Source organism: Phalaenopsis equestris, unplaced genomic scaffold (assembly GCF_001263595.1).
Source record: "Phalaenopsis equestris unplaced genomic scaffold, ASM126359v1 Scaffold000002, whole genome shotgun sequence".
NCBI classification, from domain to species: Eukaryota; Viridiplantae; Streptophyta; class Magnoliopsida; order Asparagales; family Orchidaceae; genus Phalaenopsis; species Phalaenopsis equestris.
Window position 1 is genome coordinate 62,787,939 of NW_018164444.1, and position 25,354 is coordinate 62,813,292.

At 34.4% G+C, this 25,354-nt stretch overlaps 1 protein-coding gene across 3 annotated transcripts in view; it reads left to right on the forward strand.

Moving 5' to 3' along the window:
- The window catches only part of LOC110027013 (E3 ubiquitin-protein ligase UPL3), a 30,720-nt gene extending 5,795 nt beyond the window's left edge, over positions 1–24,925 (forward strand). Inside the window, exons 6-18 of one of the 3 annotated variants that reach the window (XR_002294289.1) lie at positions 1,144–1,392; positions 1,513–1,634; positions 1,728–3,147; positions 7,730–7,825; positions 8,077–9,669; positions 9,777–10,004; positions 10,083–10,187; positions 22,675–22,755; positions 22,868–22,936; positions 23,023–23,151; positions 23,945–24,073; positions 24,155–24,287; positions 24,637–24,925. Coding sequence is in view for 1 of the 3 variants with exons in the window: in XM_020728279.1 (XP_020583938.1) it covers positions 1,144–1,392; positions 1,513–1,634; positions 1,728–3,147; positions 7,730–7,825; positions 8,077–9,669; positions 9,777–10,007; positions 10,083–10,187; positions 22,675–22,755; positions 22,868–22,936; positions 23,023–23,151; positions 23,945–24,073; positions 24,155–24,220 (4,290 nt within the window). In the remaining 2 variants the exon portion in view is untranslated. Of the gene's footprint in view, positions 1–1,143; positions 1,393–1,512; positions 1,635–1,727; positions 3,148–7,729; positions 7,826–8,076; positions 9,670–9,776; positions 10,008–10,082; positions 10,188–22,674; positions 22,756–22,867; positions 22,937–23,022; positions 23,152–23,944; positions 24,074–24,154; positions 24,292–24,636 lie in introns of those variants that run through there. The other 2 variants (XR_002294287.1, XM_020728279.1) reach the window with 2 other exon arrangements.
- Positions 24,926–25,354: the final 429 nt, after the last annotated feature.

A 25,354-nucleotide genomic window follows, 5' to 3' on the forward strand; every position in this document is an offset into this window, starting at 1 on the left:
TCACTTTTTTTACTTCATTTAAAAAAAAAAAATAAAAAATAAAAAAAAAAAAAAAAATAAAATAAAAAAAATAATAATAAATATATATATATATATATATATAAGATATTAAAATTCTAGCATGGTAAAGAATGGCATGGCATTTTTATGAATGAAAAATTTGCATATATCACACAACAACTCGCACAAAATAAAAATATAGTGTAGACATGAACTAATCAAGTCTTTAAACAAACATAAAACATGAAATGAAAGTAACATGATCAAAGATATAAGATGAGTTTAGCATAGAAGACTTCTCTCACTCACATTGTTCAACAAACATGATCACATCCATAAATCTAAATAAGAACAAAATAAATAATTAAAAGTTGGAGCAGTAGGCACCAACAACGCCAACAAGTGCAGTAGATGGCGGTGAGTACAACAAGAGCGACGTGCTATAACAGAATTAAGCGACTACTATAGTGGAAACATATGACTGCTATAGTAGAAGCAACAAGCGGCGGCGACGACAACAACAACGACGTCGATGATAGAACTAGTAAGTGGTGGTAGAAGCGACGACGCTGACAATAGAAGCGGTAGGTGGTGATGATAAGAAGCCTGACTATGGAGAGGGGAACTCTTGCCTGAGAGAGTGCAGATTCAGTTCATATCCAAACCATCTAATAGAAGGGGAAAAATATAAGTGTGAGTGGTGCACACAGCTAAATTGAGCCGAGGTGCGCCTCAATTAATGTGAGACATATGTTTCGCTTGAGTTGCTCGAGGCGCACGCCTTGAAGTTTATTTTTTCTAACCTGCATTGAGGCGGGCCTTAGATTACACAATTGTAAACAATGATGGTAGAGGCTATGTTAGTAGGCTATGGGAGAGAAAATGGAGGAGAAATGGGTGTGATGGAAGGTTGCTCGATGTGCTTTACGGGGGTTTGGTGTTAGATGTCACTTTAGAGTTGTAATTGCTTGCTATATTGAGTACTACTTAGCTAGATATGTTGGCGACAGGTATTGTAGTGCTAAAATGATAGTCTTCTATATGCTTACGTTGCAATGCTTGTTGTAGCTTATTATATCTTTTGCATATTAGGGCATTTTAGGCTTCTTAAGCATGTGTACTAACGTGTATCGTGTATGTCAGGTTTATGAGATAGTTAATCTTGCGGATGAGCTTCTTCCTCCACTGCCCCAAGGAACTGTTTCCCTCCCGAGTTACTCCAATGTTCTTGTGAAAGGATCAGCTGGAAAGAGAATTGCTGGTAGTTCTTCTGGGAAGCAGGATGAGACTGATGGTTCAAAGAATGAACCCTCTCCTCATGAGAAATTATTGCAAGATCAACCTGAACTCTTTCAGCAATTTGGATTGGACCTGCTGCCCATCTTGACTCAGGTTTGTATCTGCCAAGCTATTTTGTAGGTCTACATAACCGTCCTTTGGTTAATGAAGTTGGCTTGCTTTGCTTTTAACATAGTTGCATCAATTTTTGTTGTTCTCTTGCTTATTTGACAGGTATATGGCTCCAGTGTAAATGGTCCTATTCGACATCGTTGTCTTTCAGTCATCGGGAAACTTATGTACTTCAGCTCAGCGGATATGATCCGATCTTTACTTGGTACAACAAACATATCAAGGTTCTTGTCTACTTTTGAGTATATACTGTCACTTTACGAGTGATATAGAAACTTTGTTTTGTTACTGGATGCTCATTCTGTTTAATCTTGCAGCTTCTTAGCAGGAGTTTTGGCTTGGAAAGACCCAAATGTGCTGATCCCTACCCTTCAGATTGCAGAGATTCTTATGGACAAGCTTCCAGGAATTTTTGCCAAAACGTTTGTGAGAGAAGGAGTTGTCCATGCTGTCGATTCTCTCATCCGCTCAGTTTCTTCAAATACTACAACTCAGTCATTATTTCCTGAGAAGGACACTGATTCTGTGCCTGGCACATCATCACGTTCTCGACGCTACCAAAGGCGGAGCGGTGGACTGAACACTGATGGTGGTTTGTTGGAGGCAAAAGCTTCAACAGCTGGAACAGGTTGGTCATCAGCACTGCCAGAGGTTTCTGCTGCCAATAACAGCATTAGATCAGCAGTGGGTGAGTTCGCCAAGGCTTTCAAAGACAAACACTTTCCTGCTGTTCCTGGGGCAACTGAAATTGGCATTACTGAGGATCTTCTTCGTTTGAAATGTCTTTCTTCAAAATTGATTGCTAGTAATGATGAAGCGAAGACGAGAGCCAAGGGAAAATCTAAGGCCTCCGTGGCCCGTGTATTTGATACTTCGGCAAGTACAGAAGGGGAGTTGGATAATGTAGTTTCTGAGATGCTGACTGAACTAAGTAAAGACAATGGTGTATCAACTTTTGAGTTCATTGGTAGTGGTGTTGTACTGGCTTTATTGAATTATTTTTCATGTGGAACATTTGGAAAAGAAAGAGTCTCAGAGGCGAACCTGCCCAACCTCCGTCAGCTAGCTCTTAGGAGGTACAGGTCTTTCATAGGCCTCTCCCTTCCTGTTGGTATCAAGGAACAGAATGAAGTTCCTATGAATATCTTGGTTCAAAAACTTCAAAGTGCTCTATCTTCGTTGGAACGATTTCCTGTTGTACTTAGCCATCCTTCTAGATCTTCTAGTGGTGGAAGTGCTCGCCTTTCGTCTGGTTTGAGTGCATTGTCACAGCCTTTCAAGTTGCGCTTATGTAGAGCACAGGGTGAAAAGTCTCTACGTGATTACTCTTCAAATATTGTGCTCATTGATCCTCTGGCAAGTTTAGCAGCCGTTGAAGAGTTTCTTTGGCCAAGGATCCAAAGGAGTGACCCAATACAGAGGACTTCGGCATCAGCTGGAACTCCTGATGCTGGTGCTTCAGCTGTAGGGGGCAGCAATGTTTCATCTTTAGGCACATCAACTTCTTCAGGTCGTCGTCCTACTACTAGATCTTGGTCATCAGTAACCATTGGAGGTACTACAGGAAAGGAATCTTCTGAGGGAAATGCAAACCCTTTAAAAGGAAAGGGTAAAGCTGTCGTGAAATCCACACTTGATGATGGTAAAGGATCGCAAACAAGAAATGCAGCCCGCAGAAAAGCAGACTCAGAAAAAGACACTGAAATGAAAGCTGCACATAGTGACTCTGACTCGGAGGTTTGTTTAATGAATGCTTTACTGCTATTCTAATTCCAAATAAGCTTTTTCAGACAATACATATGGCAGCAAATATTTGATTTGGGATGAGGGTTCACTGAATTAAAACCGCTTATAATGAATTTTATTTATGTCATTTGTCTTATTTATTTATTTATTTATTTTTTTTTCGGGTCGCTGTGCTTACACTTTACCCCATTATTGGAGATTTGAAGTTGAGCAAAATATGGTGATGATCATGCTGCTCTTACATTTTGTGTTACAACATATCTGTCATGATATGATATATTTTTGGACATCTGTTTATGGTTGCACGCCGTGCTATAATAACAATCTGCATACCTTATGTTTTGTCTTTTTGTGATGAGATTGGAGTCCATAATTTGTCCTGTCTTTTGCATTTTTTACAATCGCACCATAAATGTGATGTAATTGATGACATCGCCTAAAATTTTTTATTTATTTATTTTTAATCTCGTGACATGGTGATTCTAGTTAGGCTCTTTAAATTCCAGTCATATGGTTCCTCCGTGCTTTATTCTAGGTGATTTATATTTCTGACCTATTTTTTTTCACAATCGGAGCATCTATAACTTGCATGATGACAGTTTTAATTCTGTTTATATTTATGATTGATTGGTTGGCTTTTAGCTTTTTTTGTGATATGAGGATATACCTAGTAGATGATCGATCATATCATCTATATTCACTATTTGGACATCCGATCATGTAAAAAGATAGTTGAGATGTGCTCGTTCTAGTTTTAACCATTCAATTGATTGATGGAATGTGATTTTTCGATAACATTATTGAGATCAAAGATAATATTGCTATAATGTCTACCAACCAAGATATATCATCAACTGAAGTTTAGATGATCAAGATCGAGAGGCAGGAAATTTGGACTGCTGGATAAAAATTCAGGTTACAACATGATATTGATGAGTTTGAATTTTGAAGTTGTTTGAATAAGTTCGTCTCGGAAATCAAATCCATGTAAGGATAATTTCTATTGAAATTATCATTAATTTAAAGTTTTATTATTGGATATTTGTAGGGTTTTTTTTTGTTTTTGTTTTTTTGTTTTTTTGTGAAGTTTGTTTACATCAAAAGGGAATCACTATTTTTTTTTTAAAATCTTTTGGATTTTGTTCAGGCCTTCTATTATGGGCGTGGGCAATAATTTTAAGAGATTGGCATTGGATGAAGTATTGAACCATCATAGTCTACCTCCTAAGTTACCCCTACTGAGGTTGTGCCAAAAGATGATATATATTTATTCTATCAGGATGTGCTTTGGAATGACAACACTTACATAATTGACTTGCCAAGAAATTGTAACATTTCCTCTACTTTCACCGGGGCCGATCTGACTACTATGACGCGTCAAAAACTTTGCTGGATAAAATCAAGCTCCCCCAACTTCGAGATACTAACGCTGGCATCATATAAGCAGATGCGGGAGTCATATAGGAAGACACAGGAGTCAGAGGTCTCGCAATCCCATGATCTCGAGATTCACACGAATAGGCAGAGTCGAACTGAACGACTTTTCTTTTGATTTATTTTTAATTTTCGGCACATTTCTTTTTTTTCTTTCATTTCTTTCCAGTTATTCTCTATATATGTATTGTATTAGGGTTTGGAGATGAGTTTAGGTGTGTTTTTTGTCGGGACAGTCATCAATGTCTCTGTTTTCCTCCTTTAGTGCTAGGGGTGTCAAAAAAGTTTGTTGTTCGTGAACAGCTCGCGTTCGACTCGCTAAATAGCTTGTGTTCAATTTGTTTGGTAAGCAAACGAGCCGAACATGAACATTTTTTTTGAGCTCGATTTATAAATGAGAAGAACACAAACAATCCTTTGTTCGATCGTGGTCGGTTCGTTTTGGCTCGAATTAACTTAATGATAAATAAATAATATATAACAGTTAATCAAATGATATTAATTTTTTTATAAAAAAAGTAAAAAAGAAAAATTAGATGTTAGATATGTAAATACATAAAAATTGGGTGGTATGCATGTAAATAACCATCACATTTTAAAAAAATAACATTTAGGTGTTAGATATGTAAATGCATAAGAATTGAGTGTTCTGTATGTAAATGCCTCTAAAGTCTACTTGCATTGCCCACCCCAACTTCTCTCCTTTTAGTTTTGTGATTTTTATCCCTCATCACTACATTGAGAAAAGCTCCATCATTGATCCTATATAAAAGCAATAAGAAAGTGAGAGATAAGTATTTAGCTTCACTTAAGCACTTTTTTGGGATTTTTTGTGTAGTAGAAATATATTTTATTTTCAGTTCAATTGAAAATATTTAAAATAAAAAAAATATTTTTTGAAATTTTAGTTCGAGTTGAAATTCAAGTTGAGCATGCGCTTAATTCGAACAAATGAGTTCGAATCAAGCGGAACACGAACAAATGATTCACGAGCTATTTCGAACACGAGCCAAACGTGAACAAAATATAATTTAAACGAGTTAAACACGAATAAGCCATTAGCTCACTCTAGTTCGGCTCATTTACAACCCTATATAGGGCTGTATCTAAGGGTAAGTGGTGCTCCGACTACGGCTGCATCCAAGGGCAAGTGGTGCTAGGGCTGCATCCAAGGGCAAATGGCGCTCGGACTGTCTCATTCCAAGTTGTCAACTATCATCAACTTTTCCTTACGCTGCAAGCTTCCCACCGTTACCGCCATTGCCGCACCTGCTATAGTCGCCCTTTTCCACCTTGCCCTCCAGCCGCCGGGCAGCTATCCTTGCTGTCTTCCAACAGCTGCACCCTTTGCACCAGTTAATATCTGAGCCACTAGCCACCCCTGCCCCTACTGTTTTTCCTCTGCTGTCCAACCACAACCTTCTGCCTTCCTTCCTGCAGCCAACGACCACCCTTCTACTCCACCAAACTGACCACCAACCCTTTGTGATACAACTTTAACCGCGTTTGTGTTGTGCTTGTTGCTTTTTCGCTTTGAATTGTGTTCAGTTGTAATAACTCATTTGCTTTCATTAATAATAATTTATTTTCCCGTTGTTGTTGGTTAATTCCTTAATAATATGTGGACTTACATAAAACTATAGATCAAATGCTATTGTCATGCGGTGTGTTAATGAGTCATGAAAAAGGTTTCTCTATGATTAAACTTGTCTTATAAAATATGCTTTGAGATCACGTGTTTTTTTTAATGTTTTGTACTCATCTTTAACATTATTACCAACCTTAATATGTTTTTTTTAATTGTTTTCCCCTCTTGTATAACATTATTGCTACCCTTATGAGCATAGCATGATGTTTTGTTTCTTTATTTTTCCATGCAAATGTATCATTGCCACTATGGATCCCATCAAATCTTATATGCATGTTTACATTTAAAGAAGTTGTAGGAGTGTGCAGGTGATTTTTTACATCCCATACTTAAAACGTTAAGTTATAGAAACAAGCCACGAGATATTGTGTGAGATTCAAGTAGTGGATGTTGAGTTAGAGAAAATGAGGTATTGTGTGAGAATAGAATCTCAACCAAAATGTTCTTGATGAATTTGCCTAATTTTTTTTAGAAAACATAGAAAGTGTATCATGATTTTGTTAGTTTATTTATGGTGCGTTTTAGAGAAATGCGACACTTTTAGTCTCACGTCAGAGAGTTGAAAATTTTGTTGATGTATGAATACAAAGTGGTTCACTCTCTTATACCAAGTGGTTCATTCCTTCTTATATGTTTAAACTTTTGGGTTGAAAATGGTTCTAACCATTGGTATATCGCCCTTTATTTTTCTTTTGTCAAAGTCAATCATTTTGAATTCAGTAGTTCATATGGCTCATGGTTCCAATGTGTATTTGATTCTCTATCATGCTTGAGCAATGCTCAGAGTGAGCAACTTCCATGAAGCTTTTTGGTTGAATGGGCACTTGGTGCACGTTACATGATGGTGTTAAAAATTTTCCCTTTAATGGGAGTGACTTGGTGGTGTTTAAAAGCTCCCATTTAATGGGAGTGATGGCTGATCTGGAGAGCTCTCATGTGAGGGGGATATTACTAAGGCTCGTAAGAATAGTGTTTGTTTCTTGTCAAGTAATTGTAATTTATATTTGTGGGGAAATGCCAAATTGTTGGGTCTCACCCATAGAATTATTTTTTTGTTGAACATGACTTTACTTTGACCAATGATGTTTCAGTCCCCTGTTAGTTCACTCCGAAGAAGTTTTCGCCTACTGCCCAATTTGTTATATTTGCTGTTTTCCTAGTGCTTGTTCTTCATGTCATACACTAATAAGCAACGACTCTTCCCTTTTTTGTCTATCTTACCTAGTTATCCCTGTCCTTGTTTTAAACTTCAAAATTGATTTATTCTTTGCAAAGATGAATTGCTAACTGTTATTAGCACTGCTTTTGAAGTTTCCATGAAGTCTTGGTCCTAGCTATTTTTAATTTGATATTTATTTGTGGATATTACTGAAAGCGTTAGTCCTGGCTTAATAAGGTGGAGTGCCATTTTTGTCTTACATTCACCATACTATTTACTTGTTTTATTGTGTAGCATCATTCACCATTGAAAATGTCTTTTGTTAATTGCAGGATGACAACTTGGATATGTCTCCTGTTGAGATTGATGATGCTCTAATGATTGAAGAAGATGATGTCTCAGATGACGAAGAGGATGATCATGATGAGGTAACTTTGTTTTTATTTTTGTTTCACACTCAATGATATTTAAGAGTGCTGTGTGTTTTTGGTCAATGATTTGATTTATGTTTGAATAGAAGTTCATATTTTTTGGATTTTATATTTTTGGTTTTGTTGAATTGGTTACTATGTTGAGAAGCATAGGTTTTAACAAGCTACTTATCTAGTTTTTTGCCTTTTTCTTATTCCTTCATGTGCTTTCTTGGAATGAATAGTCTCGTTATCTTTTTTTATTTCAGGTCCTAAGAGACGATTCTCTTCCTGTTTGTACACCTGATAAAGTGCATGATGTGAGATTAGGAGACTCTGCTGATGATTCGGCAAATATTCCTTCAGCAAGTGATGTTCATACTAACCTTTCTGCTTCTGCAAATAGGATTGCACAAGCGAGAGGTTCAGATTTCACTGAATTTAGAAACATAAGCGCTTTTAGCTCAAGAGGTGCAATGTCATTTGCTGCTGCTGCCATGGCTGGGCTGGCATCTGTAAGTGGTAGAGGAATCAGAGCTGGTAGGGATCGTCGTGGATTTCCACATGGAAGTAGCGCTCATGAGCAGTGCAATAAGTTAATATTCACAGTTGGCAGTAAACAGCTTAGCAAGCAGATGACTATATATCAGGCTATCCAACGCCAACTTATGCTGGATGAGGATGAAGATGACAGGTTAAATAGGCCTGAATTTGTGCCAACTGATGGAAGCAGAATTTTGAGTGATGTTTTCACTATAAGTTACAAGAAGGCAGATAATCAGTCAGATGGGCCAGCTCAAGGAGGGTCATCTTCCTTTGACAAGTCTTTAAAATCTGGTTCTGCTTCAAATTCGGGTTCAGACACCAGGTGGAAGCAATCATCTCTTCTTGATAGCATCTTACATGGGGAGCTTCCTTGTGATATTGAGAAATCAAGCCCCACGTACAACATTTTGGCACTATTGCGTGTGCTGGAGGGTTTAAATCAACTAGCTCCTCGTCTTAGATTTCAAAAAGTGGCTGATGAGTATGCTGATGGAATGGTTTCTACTCTGGATGAACTATACACACCTGGTACCAGAGTTCTTCCACAAGAATACATCAATAACAAGTTAACCCCAAAGCTTGTACGGCAAATCCGAGATCCTCTTGCATTGTGTAGTGGTAGTCTTCCTTCCTGGTGCTATCAACTGACAAAAGCTTGCCCTTTTCTTTTTCCGTTTGAGACAAGGAGACAATTTTTCTATTCTACTGCCTTTGGAATATCTCGTGCTTTGCATCGTCTACAACATCAGCAAAATGCTGAAAATACTAGTGTCACCAGTGAAAGAGAGGTCCGTGTTGGTAGATTGCAACGGCAAAAGGTTCGGGTTTCAAGGAATCGCATATTGGAGTCTGCCGCAAAAGTTATGGAGATGTACTCAAGCCAAAAAACTGTTCTTGAAGTGGAATATTTTGGTGAGGTTGGCACTGGATTAGGTCCCACCCTTGAGTTCTATACTCTTTTAAGTCATGATCTTCAAAAGGTTGGACTTGGATTATGGAGATCCAACTCATCATTTGAGACATCTGCAATGGAAATTGATGGACATGAAGTGAAGGAAGTGAACAAAGATGATGTCTCTGATGAAAAGAATACAGCTTCTATGGCTTTTACTCAAAGTAGAGATTTTATTCATGCTCCTCTCGGATTGTTTCCTCGTCCATGGCCTCCTAATGCTGATGCTTCTGAGGGTAGCCATTTTTCGAAAGTCCTCGGATATTTTCGCTTGCTTGGTAGAGTGATGGCAAAAGCTTTACAAGATGGCCGGCTCCTGGACCTGCCACTATCGACAACCTTTTATAAGTTTGTGCTTGGTCAAGTATGTTACTGGATATTGAATACACATTTTATATTTCTATGTTATTATAATCCCTTCTGTGATATTGTTGCTGGGATTTTGATTTGTGTTTTTCTATGCTGTTACAGGAGCTTGATTTGTATGACATTCTTTCATTTGATACCGAGTTTGGGAAGATTTTGCAAGAGCTGCAGATCATTGTTAGCAGGAAAAAGCTTCTAGAAACTTCTGGGAGAGGCAATCAGAGGGTGACTAATGATCTTTGTTTCCGTGGTGCTCCGATTGAAGATCTGTGTTTAGACTTTTCCCTTCCTGGTTATCCTGATTATATTCTTCAAGAAGGAGAAGAAAGCACGGTGGTAAAGTTTGGACCTGCAGTGATATTTCATCTGCTTTGGCATTATGCTTATATTATTTCTGGTACTTGTTTGTAGGTTAATATTGATAACCTGGAATTATACATTAGTTTGGTGGTTGCTGCTACACTTAGGACTGGAATTATGCGGCAGATGGACGAATTCAAAGCAGGATTTAACCAGGTAAGTTGTTGTTCCTCTGTGACTTGTCACTTCATGTCTTCTTGATTTCAGTTTATAAGTTTTATTTCGAGTTTTTGATGAAACTTTTCACCGGGACGAATACTATCTGTTTGTATAGTTTGTTTTCTTTTTAGTGAGTCACTGAATTGCATTGTTCCAATGCACGTTTGATTGGTGCTTTTGTTTGCATGGCAAGCGTTTTGTACTATTATCATCGAACATGACTGATTTTTATATGTCACATGGCACATGAATTTGCCCATTAGTATTTTCTCCCTCGAATATTCCTTTGTGAACATTGATTCCATGTAGGTTTTTTAGTTGTCATCTCACATGCAATGTTACATTTAATGCTCTATTGCCATTTGGAGAAGGTTTGCTGAACTTTCTGCATAGTTTAGTTTTATTTGATTCTTGTTATGACAGTAATACATGGTTTGAGAGCAGGATACATGTAGCTTCTTGCCAAATCTTAGTTCTTTGAGAATGGCTTAAAACATGTGTGCTCAAAGTATTAAAAGTTGAAATCATGAATTAAGGTATTTTGCCTTAATGAGGTGAGACGTTAATCTTGAGACTGATCAAGACGTAAGCCTTGAAAAAAAGCAATCTGAATTAGAATTAAATCATAAATATGATAAATCATTGATATGTTGATTTGGTTTATTGTCATAAAGACATAAACAACAAATTTTACTTTTCAATATTAATATAAAATAAAAGTTTGAGTTGCAATTCCAGGTAAACATTCACTTAAAATTTATATATTCCAAAAGGTTCAATATCCATACTGACCTCATTCCTTGTTTTCATCGTCTTCAAAAGAATTATCATATTTAAAACGATGAAACTATATTCTCTTATTCCATAGTGTTCAAATTACAACTTTTCTCCTTATTAGGTAGGGAATGTTTAGAGCAAGCATAATTAAGGTTATTACGATTTACCAAATACAAAACAAAAAAATAAAAGAAAGCCATACAATATAATAGGAAATATAATAAGGAATAAAATTGAAATAGAAAACTTGCTCCAATAATTTCCATAATTTGATCTTGTGGGGCCTATATGACAAGTGGTCTAGGACAACTAACAGGGACAAAATTTCACTCCCCCTCAAGTTGGGTCATATATATTGTAAAGGCTCATCTTGGTATTTAAATCATTGAAGTTGCATGGAGGTAGGGATTTAGTGAAAATATGTTTCACTTCAAGATGAGTTGAAATATAGATTAAGTGAATAATGTCACCATTGATCTTTTTAGAGAAATAATATCTATCAGTCTCAATGTGTTTGGTCTTGTCATGATGCACAGAGTTATTTTCAATATAAATGACAGTTTCACTGTCAGAGAACATCTTTTTGGGTTTGATTGTGGAGCATTTCAACTCATTTAGTAATCTTTGGATCCACATTCTTTCACAAATTTTTAAAGCAAGTGCTCGACACTCAGATTTTGCACTACTTTTAGAGACCAACGCTTGCTTTTTGCACCTCTATGTGACAAGATTTTCCCATACATAGGAACCATACCCAGATGTAGAACTTATGTCTGTGAGTTCTTCTGCTCAACTAACATCAGTGTAAGTTTCTATCTTCATGTTTGATTTCTTAAACAATAACTCTCTACGAGGGGTTTTTTAAGTAATCAATATTTTGTAAATCATCTTCAAATGTTCCTCATTTGTATTATTCATATGTTGATTCACAATTGTGACAGAATAAGCGTTATCATGCCAAGTGTGATATGTAGATAAGCTTGTCTATCAATATCTGATGTCTATTTTTAATACAGTTTTTTTCTCCTAAATATAATTTTTTGTTGAAATCCATATGGGTCTCAAGAGGTATACACCCCAGTATTCCTGTCTCTTTTATTATGTATAGGATGTACTTTATTTGGGATATCACAAATTCTATGTTGGGCTTTCCCACTTTCATGCCAAAAAAATATCTCATAGCTCCTAGATCCTTGATTTTAAATTCAATGGTATTGTTGAACTTCCTTGATATTCCCAATCTTTTTCTCATCATCATTTGTTAGGATTATATCATCTACATATACAATGAGTATAGCTTTTTTACCTACCCTTATATGCTTTATGAACAATGTATGATTAGCTTGGCATTAGATGTACTTATTAGATTTCATAGTCTTAGCAAACTTGTCAAACCAAGCTCGTGGAGATTGTTTGAGGTCATATGGTGACTTTCATAGTTTACAAACAAGTTGTTTATTTGAGCTATTTTCAATTCATGGTGGGATCTCCATATACACTTCTTCCTCCATATCTCTATTCAAAAATGCATTCTTTATATCAAGTTGATGCAATTTCCACTATTCTATTTCATGTGTATTCTTTAAATTAAGTACCTGAATTTCATCTTCAACTGTCTTTTATTATTTTTTATTTTGAAGTGCTTCATTAATAGACTTGGGTATCTGCACACTATCAAGATTAGATAGCAAAAACTTATTAGATGATAACTTCCCATAGGCAACTTAATATTGGATATAGGATAATTTATGCAACTTTCCCTGTCTTCTCCACTGGATTTCACCTTCTTGGAATTACGAAGATGTGCGAATTCAAATTTTTGGTTGTGAACAATGGATTTCTTTTTCCTAGTGTGCACATGAAGTTTTTTGTGCATTTCCTTATTGTCAATCTCAAGTTTATATACTCAAGTGGTGAAATTTGGGAGAGACATGATGGTTAGAGGGAAGTAGAATTGATCCAGATGATTCTAGATCAATGTGAGTATCTAAAGTAGTGTCCTAAATCTGTTATTCACTCAGACTTTCGAATTTCATATTTGGGATAATAGTATTTTTTTTGAAGAAAGTAACATCCATGAGTTATAGTATTTTTGTACTGGGAGAGTAGCACTTCTACTCTTTTTTGTTAGAAGTATAACCAACGAAAATACATTTAATGAATTTTTGGGTCAAGTTTTGTGTGATTTGATTAGTGAATGTGAATAAAAGAGAACTAAATATTTTGAGGTTGATTGGATGAGAATGCTCTAACATGAGGGTATGTTTCCATCAAAACATTGAGTGTGGTTTTGAATCTGAGGACCCAGTTTGGTATTTTATTAATGAGGCAAGTGATTGTGAGCACCGCATCTCTACGGAAAACTTTTTTGATACTGTGAGAAAATATTATAGATCGAGATACCTCGAGGAGATGTCTATTCTTCTTCTCAACTATCCCATTTTATTTTGGAGTCTCCACTGGATTTCACCTTCCATGGAACTACGGAGATGTCTGAATTCAGATTTGGCTGTGAACAATCTTGTTGTTGCATATTGTCTTTATCCTGTTTAGTGGATTTCTTTGTCAAAGTTTCTCGTGCATGTCCTTGTTATCAATCTCTTGTTGGATATCTTCAAGTGTTGAAATTTTAGAGACATGATGGTTAGAGGGAAGTAGAATAGATTGTGATGAACAATGTGGGTATCCAAAGTAGTGTCCTAAATCTGATATTCACTTAGACTTCTCTTGAATTTCATATTTGGGTAGGAGGACTTGTTTTTCAAAGAAAATAACATCTATAGACACAATTTTGCAATTAAATGAAAAATTAAGATGACCCAGATGACAACGTCATAATAAAACTTTCAACATACTCAAAAACATGGGAAGATGATGGTGAAGATGACACTTGTGTTAAGAGAATATCTTTCCTTAAGCAGGTATAAACTACAATAAGAGATAGTCCAAAACAAGGGCAAACCAAACCCAGAAATAGTCCAAAACAATAAAAGACTTCAGACAATATAAATCATCGAAAACAGAGCCCAAACCGAATCCAGGAAAAGGGCAAACTGAGTCCAGTACATGGGCAAGCCAAACCCAAGGAATGTTCCAAAACAACAAGGGATTTCAACCAACATAAGTCACTAAAAAGAAGCCCAGACTGAGCCAAAGAAAGGGGGAAACCGAGCCCAGCACAGGGGGGCAAACCAGAAAATATTTCCAGCATAAACTTGATTTCAAAAAGAGTCTAAACCGGAAATCAAAATAGAAAATATTTTCCAAAATATTTTCCTTTAGAGTTTTATATTCCAAAATATCGTGCCAACATATGTCTCGAATGGGGTCAAATAACAAGAAACATATAAATATACATGCATCTTTACAATCAACATGTCATCAAGCTTTAAAATGAATTCCAGCATTTAATTGAATAAAGCAACAATAATAGAGAGCCTTAGAATCAAAACTCAAACTATCATTTCACATATTTCAAATAGTCAACTATCATTTCATGACAATCACAAGAATGTTCCAAAATTTCCTTTATCATGCATTTCGATTCAGAAAGCAAGAGAAAGCAGACACATTTCACTTCATCTTGTTGATTCAAGGAGCTTTCCGGGATTAGATCTCAAAAGCAGATATAAATTTTTACTTCCACATGTTTTAAAAGAGAAATGAAATATTTTCAGGTGCACTAGAAGATGTATGTGAGGGCAAGCATAAAAATCTAAAAGCATTGCACAACATGTTTGTAAATATTGGAGCTTTAGTGTGAGGTATATAAGCATATAAAAATCAGGTGGTAAGCATGTAAAGGTCCCATTGTATTAACACCTATCTCTCAGCTTTTACATTTATGCCACACAAAGTTTCAGATTTTTGCAAAACAAGCCACCCAAAGATTTCAGATTTTTTACAAATTGAGTACTAACGGTCTCAGAATTTTACAAATTAACCACTGAAAGTTCCACGAAAGGATAAGACTACCAGCTAACACCATAGGCCTACAGGATTCTCTGAAAAGTCAAATATGAACATCTCCAAAGAATAAAATGTATCATTCCAAACCAAGGAAAAGGCAGGTGATTCACAGCAGTGTCAATAAGAACAAACACAACATTTGTAGAATGCATGCAGATTGTTACAAAATCAAACCTGAGATGCTCAAACATGATTGGTACAAGCAGAAGTTAAAAAACCACATTTGTTAAAATCACAGTTCCGACACCTATCTGATAGATGATTTGCCTTACATAGTCCCAAATAGCATATTTGAACATTAAATGTAGTGATCATACCTCAGTTTATCTCCTCAAAATGCTCATTGGACCAAGGTCTCCACCCTCTAAGAATTTCAGCCAACCCTAGACCTCCCAAAGTAAAGAAGAAGGAAAACAGCCTTTCGAACAACAAAGAAAAAAAAATGTAGCTTCTTCAACAGCACCCCAAAGCCACTCTTTTTTTTCTCCAGAAATTTTCAACAACTCCCAAGCCACAGAGGATGAAAATAACAAATATGAATGAAATTAGAAGAGATTTTGGCAGCACCTCCCCACTCTCAGAAATTTCGGCCAACCCTCGACCCTCCCCCAAATGGGATTCTTTATAGCAAAGAAAGAAGAAATGAGAAGCCACCTACCAGCCTCCTTGGTAGCCGAATCAGGTAAAGGAAGAGGAGAGATGCATTTAGAGCGGAGGAAATGAGGCCTAGGGCAGAGGAAGAGCCGGCCAGGTGGAACTTTGCAGTTGGAGGGCTGCTTGGTCGAGTGGAGCTCGAAGAGGCGAGCCGCATGCTCAATCGGCAGTGGAATGTCGCGTGTGAGGAGAAGAAGGCGAGCCATCTCATGCGCGAATGACAGAGAAGACGCAAGAGAGGAAGATTGGGCTCGGCGAGCCATGGCGTCGCTCGATCGATCCACGTCTAGGAGACGAGTCGCGGGAGTTAGGGCACGCCTGAGCTGCTCTCGGTCGAAGAAGGGAAAAGAAACATGCGAATGTCATGGGTTAGGTGAATAGAGATTAGGCTTTATAAATATTATATAATTAAAAATATAAGTATGAAAATACTTTTTAAAGTAAAAATTTGTTTTGCACATTTTAATTTGTGTGTGAAATCATTGTAAATTGGATGTTCTTTTTAGGTAATTCTGACGTTTTGGACGCGCTGTTACGGTCTGTTTCTCCACCGGAAGTCGTTTTGACAAATTCGTCGATATGTGTGTCAATTTTCTCGTGTCGAAAATATGGCAATATGGGTATCATTTCCTACCAAAATTGGTGTCCCGGACGCGTTAGCGAAGTCCAATTTGTCGTCGGAGGGGTCTAATTTGTCGTCGGAGGTCATTCGGAGAAGTTCACATTTTCACCTGTCCTTTTAGGTTCAACTGAAGACCGTCCTCGTGCAATTTTGTGAATTTTGTGCATTTGGTGTGTGTATGTGACGAAAAAGTCGTGATAAGGTTTCCTTAAGGCTTGAAATCCTATTAGAAACTTTTTCCTTAAGTCTTCACAAAATATCCCATAACCGTTCGTTCATAAGACGATGGTCTTGTACCATAAATGTTAGACATAAAAAAATATAGGAATTGATTAGAATTTCTAAAAGGGTGGGCTCAATTCTAGTTTTCTAAGATGGTCAATAGAAACTCCTAGAGCCAGATCCTAAGACCTTAAGTAAAAAGAAATGACCTCAAAAATGAGGTCAACAATGAAACATTAAAAAAATATGCTCTACGTTCATGGAAAAAAAATCCTCTCATCAAAGCCGCATTAAGCTTTACTCAATCTTTGGAATGCATAGGTAAACAAAAAATCATCTAACTCTTCAATAGCTTTTTTAATGATGGATATATGTTCCTTAGGAAATATCATAATTTTATTTTTGCTCCATTTTTCCGTCATGAAATAATTTCAATAAATCTAAAAAGAAGAATTAGATATAAGAACCACCTAATTCCTTTGTGTTTACATTAGTATAACACCTTTACAAACCTTCTTTTTCATAAATTTTTATAACCTTAAATCTTTGAGATCACCAAAATATGTGCACAACAACTTTTGGAATGCATCGATATAAATCGAAGTTTAGGTTTTAGATATGTAATAAATCCATATGAATCGCGTGGTATGTATGTAATGCTTTCAAGAGATAAAATATTAATAGAAAACCAAAAAAATATCATCAATTATATAGTAATTTCTGAAAAATCTTGAAATTTTCTCAAGCCAAGTCTCATGGCCACAACTGAACCTCAAAAAGAGCAATACCACCCAATTTTCGCAAGCAATGAGTGGGATCTACTAATTTCGCCTCTAAGGTGTTCGGATCCATCATTTTTCGCAACCGAACAAAAAAAAAAAACATCACCTTAAATATTTCTTATCTGCCACTTTGCAGATCCACAACAAAAAAACCAAAATAAATATCCACACCATGCAAACGACGAAGATGGAAGACGAAATAAATATCGACAACAAGAAATACAAAAGATCAAACCTCTTTCCCGAACAACTGCAAACGACGATGATGGAAGATGAGACATGCGAAGAAGGAAGAGTCATACATGTTGAGAGAAATGTCGATGAAGGAGATGGCGAAGGAGTGAAGATGCCGAAGAGGAAGAGGGAAAATGTACCGGATCGTATAGGAGGAGCACTTAGGGCATGAGTATTGCGAAGGAGTAATGGCGCAGATGAGATTGGAGAGCAGGGTCACAGTAGCAAAATTTTGATCGAAAACGTGGACCACGAGGGTCGTCCTGCGGTCCGCGTCTTTTACAAAATTAAAAACACCGTTTTGGATAATCTGTAAATAAGTGTGAATCAAACAGGACGGCGGCGTTTTTAAACGCCGCCCGCACTTATAAGCTGCCCCAAACGGGCCCTAAAACTGTACTCAACTCCTCGTTTCTTCAACTAGAATGATATAATTAATCTTGTTGCACAAAGGAAATTAGAATTTACTGATAAAAAACCAAAATACATAAAAACTTGCCTTCTTCAGGCGCAAAATAGTAAATACCATAAAAGTCTAAAATAATAGTGCATAGATCAAGTAATCTGAAGAAATCAATGTGAAATTAGATCTATACAAAATCATCCAGTAATTGAGTTGTTAACATAGCTAAATTTTGATATAATTCAAATTTTATTAAAATCAAGTAATATAGTAAAACTACTAATACTTTATTTAAAATTAAGTTGATAAAAAGTGACCACCCAAAGTGACATAAATCACAAGCCTCACTTCAGTGCAAGGAGATAACTTCTTTAGAGCTTGGGCAGACACTTTAATTGTACTTGAAGTAATCACATTTCTAATAGGCAAACAGAAATTAAAATTTGTATTTAAAATTTTATTGAAAAAATTCTAATACATGACTCGGATGTTGATATTTATAATCATCTTATTTCGTAGTTGGTTTTCTTTCATTATTTTACTTTTAAGTTCCAAAAAAATTCAATTCTCGCCACAGTCAACAAAAGCAACATAGATCTACTACATGTCAGATGAAACTACCGATGTGTTCATTGAATAAGCACTGCATTATCACTTGAATAGGTTTAACAATATCAACACACTATATAGTCTTGCAGTAATAGGATTGAATAAACATCAACACCTAACCCACCTAGAAGTCATAATAATAGACCCATAAGGCACTGACTAGGAACCTTAAAGCCTGTTTGAGATCAGTTTATTTTTTTAGTTTTGTTTTTACTTTTCTTTTGTTTTAAAATATATTTATATAGTGTATTTTTCATATATTATACTTCTGTTTTAAAAAAAACAAACCAATATGTTTTAAATATGAGTATTTTTTAAAAATGAGTTGATTTATTTTCAACATGTCAAACATATTTTGTTTTGAATAAAAAAATAAAATAACAATATCAATTTAAAAAAAAAAGGAAAGTGATCCAAATGACCCCTTTAGATCTTCACAGATAGAACGTCTTAGGGGCCTTTTGGGATCATTTTTATTTTATTTTATTTTATTTTATTTTATTTTATTTTATTCATATTTTGATTTAAAATAAAATTTGTTTGGTGGTGATTGTTGTTTTTAAAAACACTCAAAATATCAAAAAGTTATTTTGAGTGTTTTTATAAATAAATTAATTTATTCCTAAAAATGAAAACATGCAAAAAATACACTGAACAATAATATTTTTAAAAATAAAAACAAAGCAAGAAAATGATAAAAAATGATTCCGAATAGGCCCTTTGGTAATGAATAAGAGGTTAAACGCTGAAAATTATATATATATAAGCAAAATTAATATCAAAAACAAAAAAAAAAATCAATTGAAGATGAAACTAATAAAATATTTGAAATTTTAAGAGTTATGCAATATTGTTTTAATTAAAAATTATTTTAATTGGAATTTTGATATTAAGATGATGTCAAATTACTGTAGAATAATTTATTTTGAGATTATTATTATATAATACATTGGTCAATATTATGCTAAAGATGCCATACAGTGGAGTTATAGGATAAAGAAATGGAATGTAATCTTATAAATGTTATTTTAATTTTTGAGAATCAATACAATTTTATGCTAGGAAGATTTACTATGGAAGCAATTTATGTTAAAACAATTAAGAAAATGTATTGAGTAAAGAAAGAATCTTCATATGATTGGTAATTGATATTGAGAACTCGTATAGTCAAGTATCATGAAAACAGATTGTGTTTGTAATAAGTTAGGTGTGTTAACGATTTATTAAAGTTATTACATATATGTATTATGTAGATTTGACTTGCATAAGTAGTTGTAGGGTGACAAAATTTCAATTATAAAATTTATTACATTAAAATTCAACATTGAGTTCATTTCCTTTTGCATTGGTTAACAAATTGCATATATTTGATATTCAAAGTGAGGTGTCTTTGTTTATGTTTTTTGTAGTTATTTACATTCTAATCGATTATATATTAGAACATTGAAAAAAAAATATGGGTAAAAGATTAGAGAACATAGAAATAGTAGTGTGCTAAGATTGAACATGTGATATGAAATGTTAATAGGTGTGATATTAACTTTTATTAATTCATGTTAATAGAAGTTAAAGTAATATTTATATGTGATATGCTTATGTTTTGGAACTATTATATTAAACAATAAGGATATAAATTTTAGAATTATAGCTATTTGGTGAAAATTGAGACTTGCTACATGAGTATATTACGGGATAATAAACTATCAAGGAAACTTTAAAAAAACTATATGATCACGATTAATTTGGTGATCTTTTTGGAATCTAAAATAGATCAGTAAAGTAGTCATTGATATTTAAGTTGAGGATGGTTGATGAAATACTAATAATAGTACACTTAGACTTTCATCCTTACATGCACATCGCTCAAATTTTTTACATTACATAAAAAAAATAGTACTGTTACTAACTTTTAAAGTGAAAAACACATTTTCATGCATAGTTTTTAACACCAAAATATTATAAATATAAATATCAAACTTTAGTTGTTCAATATGTAAATGCAAGAATTGTATAAATACATAAGCATTGTGTGATATGTATGTAAATTTCCTTAATATTAAGATGGATGTGTGGCAAACTTAATTAGATATTATAATGATTGATTAAATTGGAGTAATGGTGTGATTGATATCTATTGGAGATAAGGTTAGATCATGAGAGGTTTGGATAATATAAAATGAAGGGAAGAAATTAACCAATTAGATGAGTACATAAAATTAATGTTCGAGAATTAAGTGAAGGGGTAGATCTTAGGTAACTTGGACAAATTTATTCAAAAATAAATTTTTAGTGGTAGGTTTAACACTTAGTAGTGACAAATAAACTTTAACTGGATATTGAGGTGGTTTTAGTTGATGATTATCGGAAATTCGGTTATGCTGATGAATTTAGGCTATGATAGGTGAAGTTACTCAACTGCAATGGATAAATGAGTGATCAGTGACGGTGAAATTAGTGATGTGTGGTTCTTAATCGGTTAATATTCGTTTTAGTTGTTTTGATCTTCGAAACAAATTCCTTTTGTCTATAGGTTCTGGATATTTGGCTACGCAGAGCTCGACCAAACTTGTGTTGCATTACAATTCAATCTAAACTTTGGCTTATTTTAGCATTCGCTTGCCCCCCCTCTTTCCATTTTTCTTGTTTGGTTTCTCTCCTTGTTATCACTATGTCAGTCATTCTTTCCAACACCTTCACAATCAGATTTAGACCTTGTCACTCTCTTTAACCATTGTCTTGGTCTCCCCTTTTATGTAACTTTTGTAAGTTACCTTATGCTTTCAAAGTTGTCTGTCCCTTTTCCATTTTAATTTGCTTTATCTCATCATTTCCATTTTCATCGTCCATGTTGTCTTCATCTTTGATGTGTTATCTACGATATCATCACAAAATTCATTGTCAACCCCACCCAATTTGTTTTGACGGTCCTACATACAACAAAAGAGTTCCTGAATTTGAGAATCAAACCCACCCAATTTGCGCTGTTAGACATAGTAACAAAAAATATTCATCGACACTATAATTGGGTGTTGGGAAAAGGTAGACTTCTAGAAGCTAATGGATCCCAACACTAGTTTAACTTGTGACTTTGTTGAAATTCAGAAGTTGAGTCTTGGAGAGAGATATTAAGCAAGGTAGTATTATAACCTTTAGACAAGGATGTATAAAAAAATAGGGTGTTTAAATGATGATTATGGTACTACCACCTCCTGAACTAGCAAATGATGTGAAAAATTGAGTTATCAGAGGTGGTCCATAAGGTGGCGAAGTGGAAATTTTATGTGCTTTCTTAAGGAATTTAATTGAATGAGTCCATCAATTTAAGGGTCATCCATAATTTGTTTATTGCAGCTAATGGGTTAAGCATCTTTCAATGGGTGAGTCGCAATTAAAAGTTTATTTAAAATCTTCAAGGTGACTAGTCACCTATTTGGGATAGTATACGTGATATGATTTTACCCTGGTTAGATATTTTTCCCATGATTCATCCATTTCTTCTCAAATTTATTGATTCGAAGTTTCTTTTATTCTAACTTGGGGCACTTAAGCCTGAATTCCTTTGATAATCATCTCAATATGATTTAATTCAGTTGATTAATCATCCATAATATTTATATGTTTCTCATAGTGCATTATTATCTAAACTACATTCTAATTATGAAGCTTTCACATAATTATTAGCTACGAAGTTTGCATTTCCTTAACGGTTACTCTTTCTATTTAGTTTATCTTTGGAATATGATATTGTTGTTTTTATTACTGTTGTGTCATCTAACCCCCACTCTTCTCAATAAATCTATAGCAATGATGTGGGAAATTAATGTTTTCTGTTTTATTGAAGTTTTCTCTTATTCTCATTAATTTGAGAGTATTTTTTATCACCTAATAACGCATCTGTGAGCTTTGTTCCGTAGAGCTAGTATATTGCTAATTTAATACTTCACTAAATAATCTAATTTGACCATTTTAAGGGATTAAAGAAGTGCCTCGGCTATTGATATTAATTTTATTAGTATTAGATTTAAATGAGAGATATATTATTTATATTGAATTTAATTATATTTAAGTATTTTAAATATTTATATCATCAGGTAAACATCTGTGTTCTCTCAAAATCCTTCGTTATTGCAACAAAAGCATCAACATTGCTTGGTGATTTCACCTGAGTTGTGCAATAAATACTAACTTAAAATTTCTTAAAAAATCACTCAGGTCTTTGACATTTCTACTCTGCAAATATTCTCTCCTCATGAATTGGATCACCTCATCTGTGGCCGTAGAGAATTGTGGGAGGTAATTTCTTTTTCTGATTATCCTCTTTTTTAAAAATTTATTTGCTTGCAATTTTATTCATTCGAACTCAGCTCTTTGGAATTGATTGAATTTGTGATTTTGTTTCCTACAGCCTGAGACAATGGCTGATCATATTAAATTTGATCACGGATACACTGTTAAAAGCCCCGCAATTACTAATGTATGTAATTTGTAACTTTGTCAGTTTTTTTTTTTTTCCTCCCACAATATTATTTTCATCACATTTTATTTTGATATATTCCTTAGTTGCTCGAGATTATGGCAGAGTTCACGCCACAGCAGCAGCATGCCTTCTGCCAGTTTGTTACTGGTGCTCCCAGACTTCCACCTGGTGGCCTAGCTGCGCTCAATCCAAAGCTAACCATAGTGAGGAAGGTATTTCAATGCTAAAAAAATATCAGTAATCAAATAAAACATAACTCTTTTCCTATAATATTCAATAATGTAAAGTGATTGACTAACCAATCCATTCTCAAAATCATATTAACAGTCATCCTAGCATTATTAAATCCGCTGATAATTTTATATCTCGAATATCAACGTCATGTTATTTTCAGATGGCATTTATAAGCCAATTCAGTTACGAAACATATAAATTCGACTGGTAAACTGGTAAAATTTCTCTAACATAAACGAATACAACATACCAAAAATTTACAAAACTAAATAAAATTTATAAGAAATTAAAAGCATACTTTCACTAATTGATTACACTTATTTTTGATAGTTTCTCCTTTCATGTGTACATATGAATTCCCATAAAATTAATTTTTTTCTAACTTATTGCCCTCTTAGAACTTTCACCTGTTTTTATTGATTTTACACATATAAACGGATTTATAAATAAAATAAACAAAAAGAATGTATTATGAGTATTTTAGTGATCAGGTACACTTTATAATAAGAAAGGAAATTTACAAACATACACACAATTCTTATGTATTGACATATGTAAACACCCAAACTTTGACATTTACACTCATAAGAATTATGCGGTGTGCATGTCATTTTACCTAATAAGAATTGCTAATCCTTGTTTCATATGGAACTTCTTGTCATATTGCTCCCTAGAAGTGGCAGATTCATGACCTTCCTTTTTGCATGATTAATCATAAAATTTTTAAGTTAAGGTTATTTATTTATTTATTTTTTCTCCCCACGGTTGTAGCATTCTTCAAACGCAACAAATACAGCATTAGCATCAAACGCAACAGCAATATCTGAAACAGCTGATGATGACCTGCCAAGCGTTATGACTTGTGCAAATTATCTGAAACTTCCTCCTTATTCTACAAAGGTTTTTTATTCAAATCTTGATCCTTTTTTCTTTTCTTTTTGGTCAATCTTCGCATTTTGTAATTTTTGTTGGCTTTTGCAGGAAATTATGTACAAGAAACTCATGTATGCCATAAATGAAGGACAGGGTTCATTTGATCTTTCTTAAGCCAAAGGTGGCGGTGAAGAGGAGCATCAATGTGCGCGCTGGCAATGATCACCCAGTTTTGTAGCCTGTGAGCGCCCGCCCTCCCAATTATCCTGAAATCATGATTTTTAGGTCATTTATATACGTTATCACACAATTTTTATGGATTTTTATATCTAACACCTTAACTCTCATATTTACATGCATAACACTCAAATCTTTTGCATGACATCAAAGATGCCATCACTATTATCATTTTAAAAATGACATAGGTTTATGAATAACACCAAGATGTTAAAAGTGTAAATATCAAAATTTGGGTGTTAAATATGGACATAAAAATTGTGATGTATGTATTTATGCAACTACTAGTTGTTCTCAATATTAGAACATGCTTATGCGTCACTTTTCATCTCTGTTCGTGCCATACGATGCAGGTGAAAAACAGATTACAGAAAGAGTATTAATTTTCTTCTGACTCCTGGAAGCTTGGAAAGGGGATGGGCCGCTCTCTAGAAGTGTCTGTAAATAGGGTAAAAAAAAAGTATTTATTTTATTTTTATTTTTATTTTATAATTATAAGCTTGAGCTCAGCAGGGCGGGTCATGGCAATCACTCTGCTTAAGAATGCTGTAGGTTCATGCTTCCATTTCATTCCTGAATTAATGAGATTTGAGCTGATAGAATGTGGAAGATATAAAATTAGATTATCCTCTTTTTTTTTTTTAATGGCGAATAAATTATATCGAGATTCAGTTAAATAAAAATATATACGATATTTTATGCCTGCAGTAGAATGTGGTTATCATGTAACTTGTCGTTTTATGATTTGGAGTAGAATTTTGATGTTTTAATCAGTATTTTGGTTGATTAAATTTTCCTCTTTCGAGCGGCCTCATTTGATTTTCTAAATATTTAATTCACTAAAATTTTTACATATTATTGTTTGTTTTTGGTGTGCAATGAAAATCAAATCCTGATTTTTTTCTTCTTTTTGAACATTTTAACAAATTTAAGGTGGTTATTTTATTCTATCTTTAAAAAACATTTAGTTTCAATTAATATGCCACGAATGTTGTCACCATTAATTGTAACAATAGTTGATGGTCAAAGGCAAAAAAAATGCCTTGAAGCAATTATTATTGTAGAAATGTT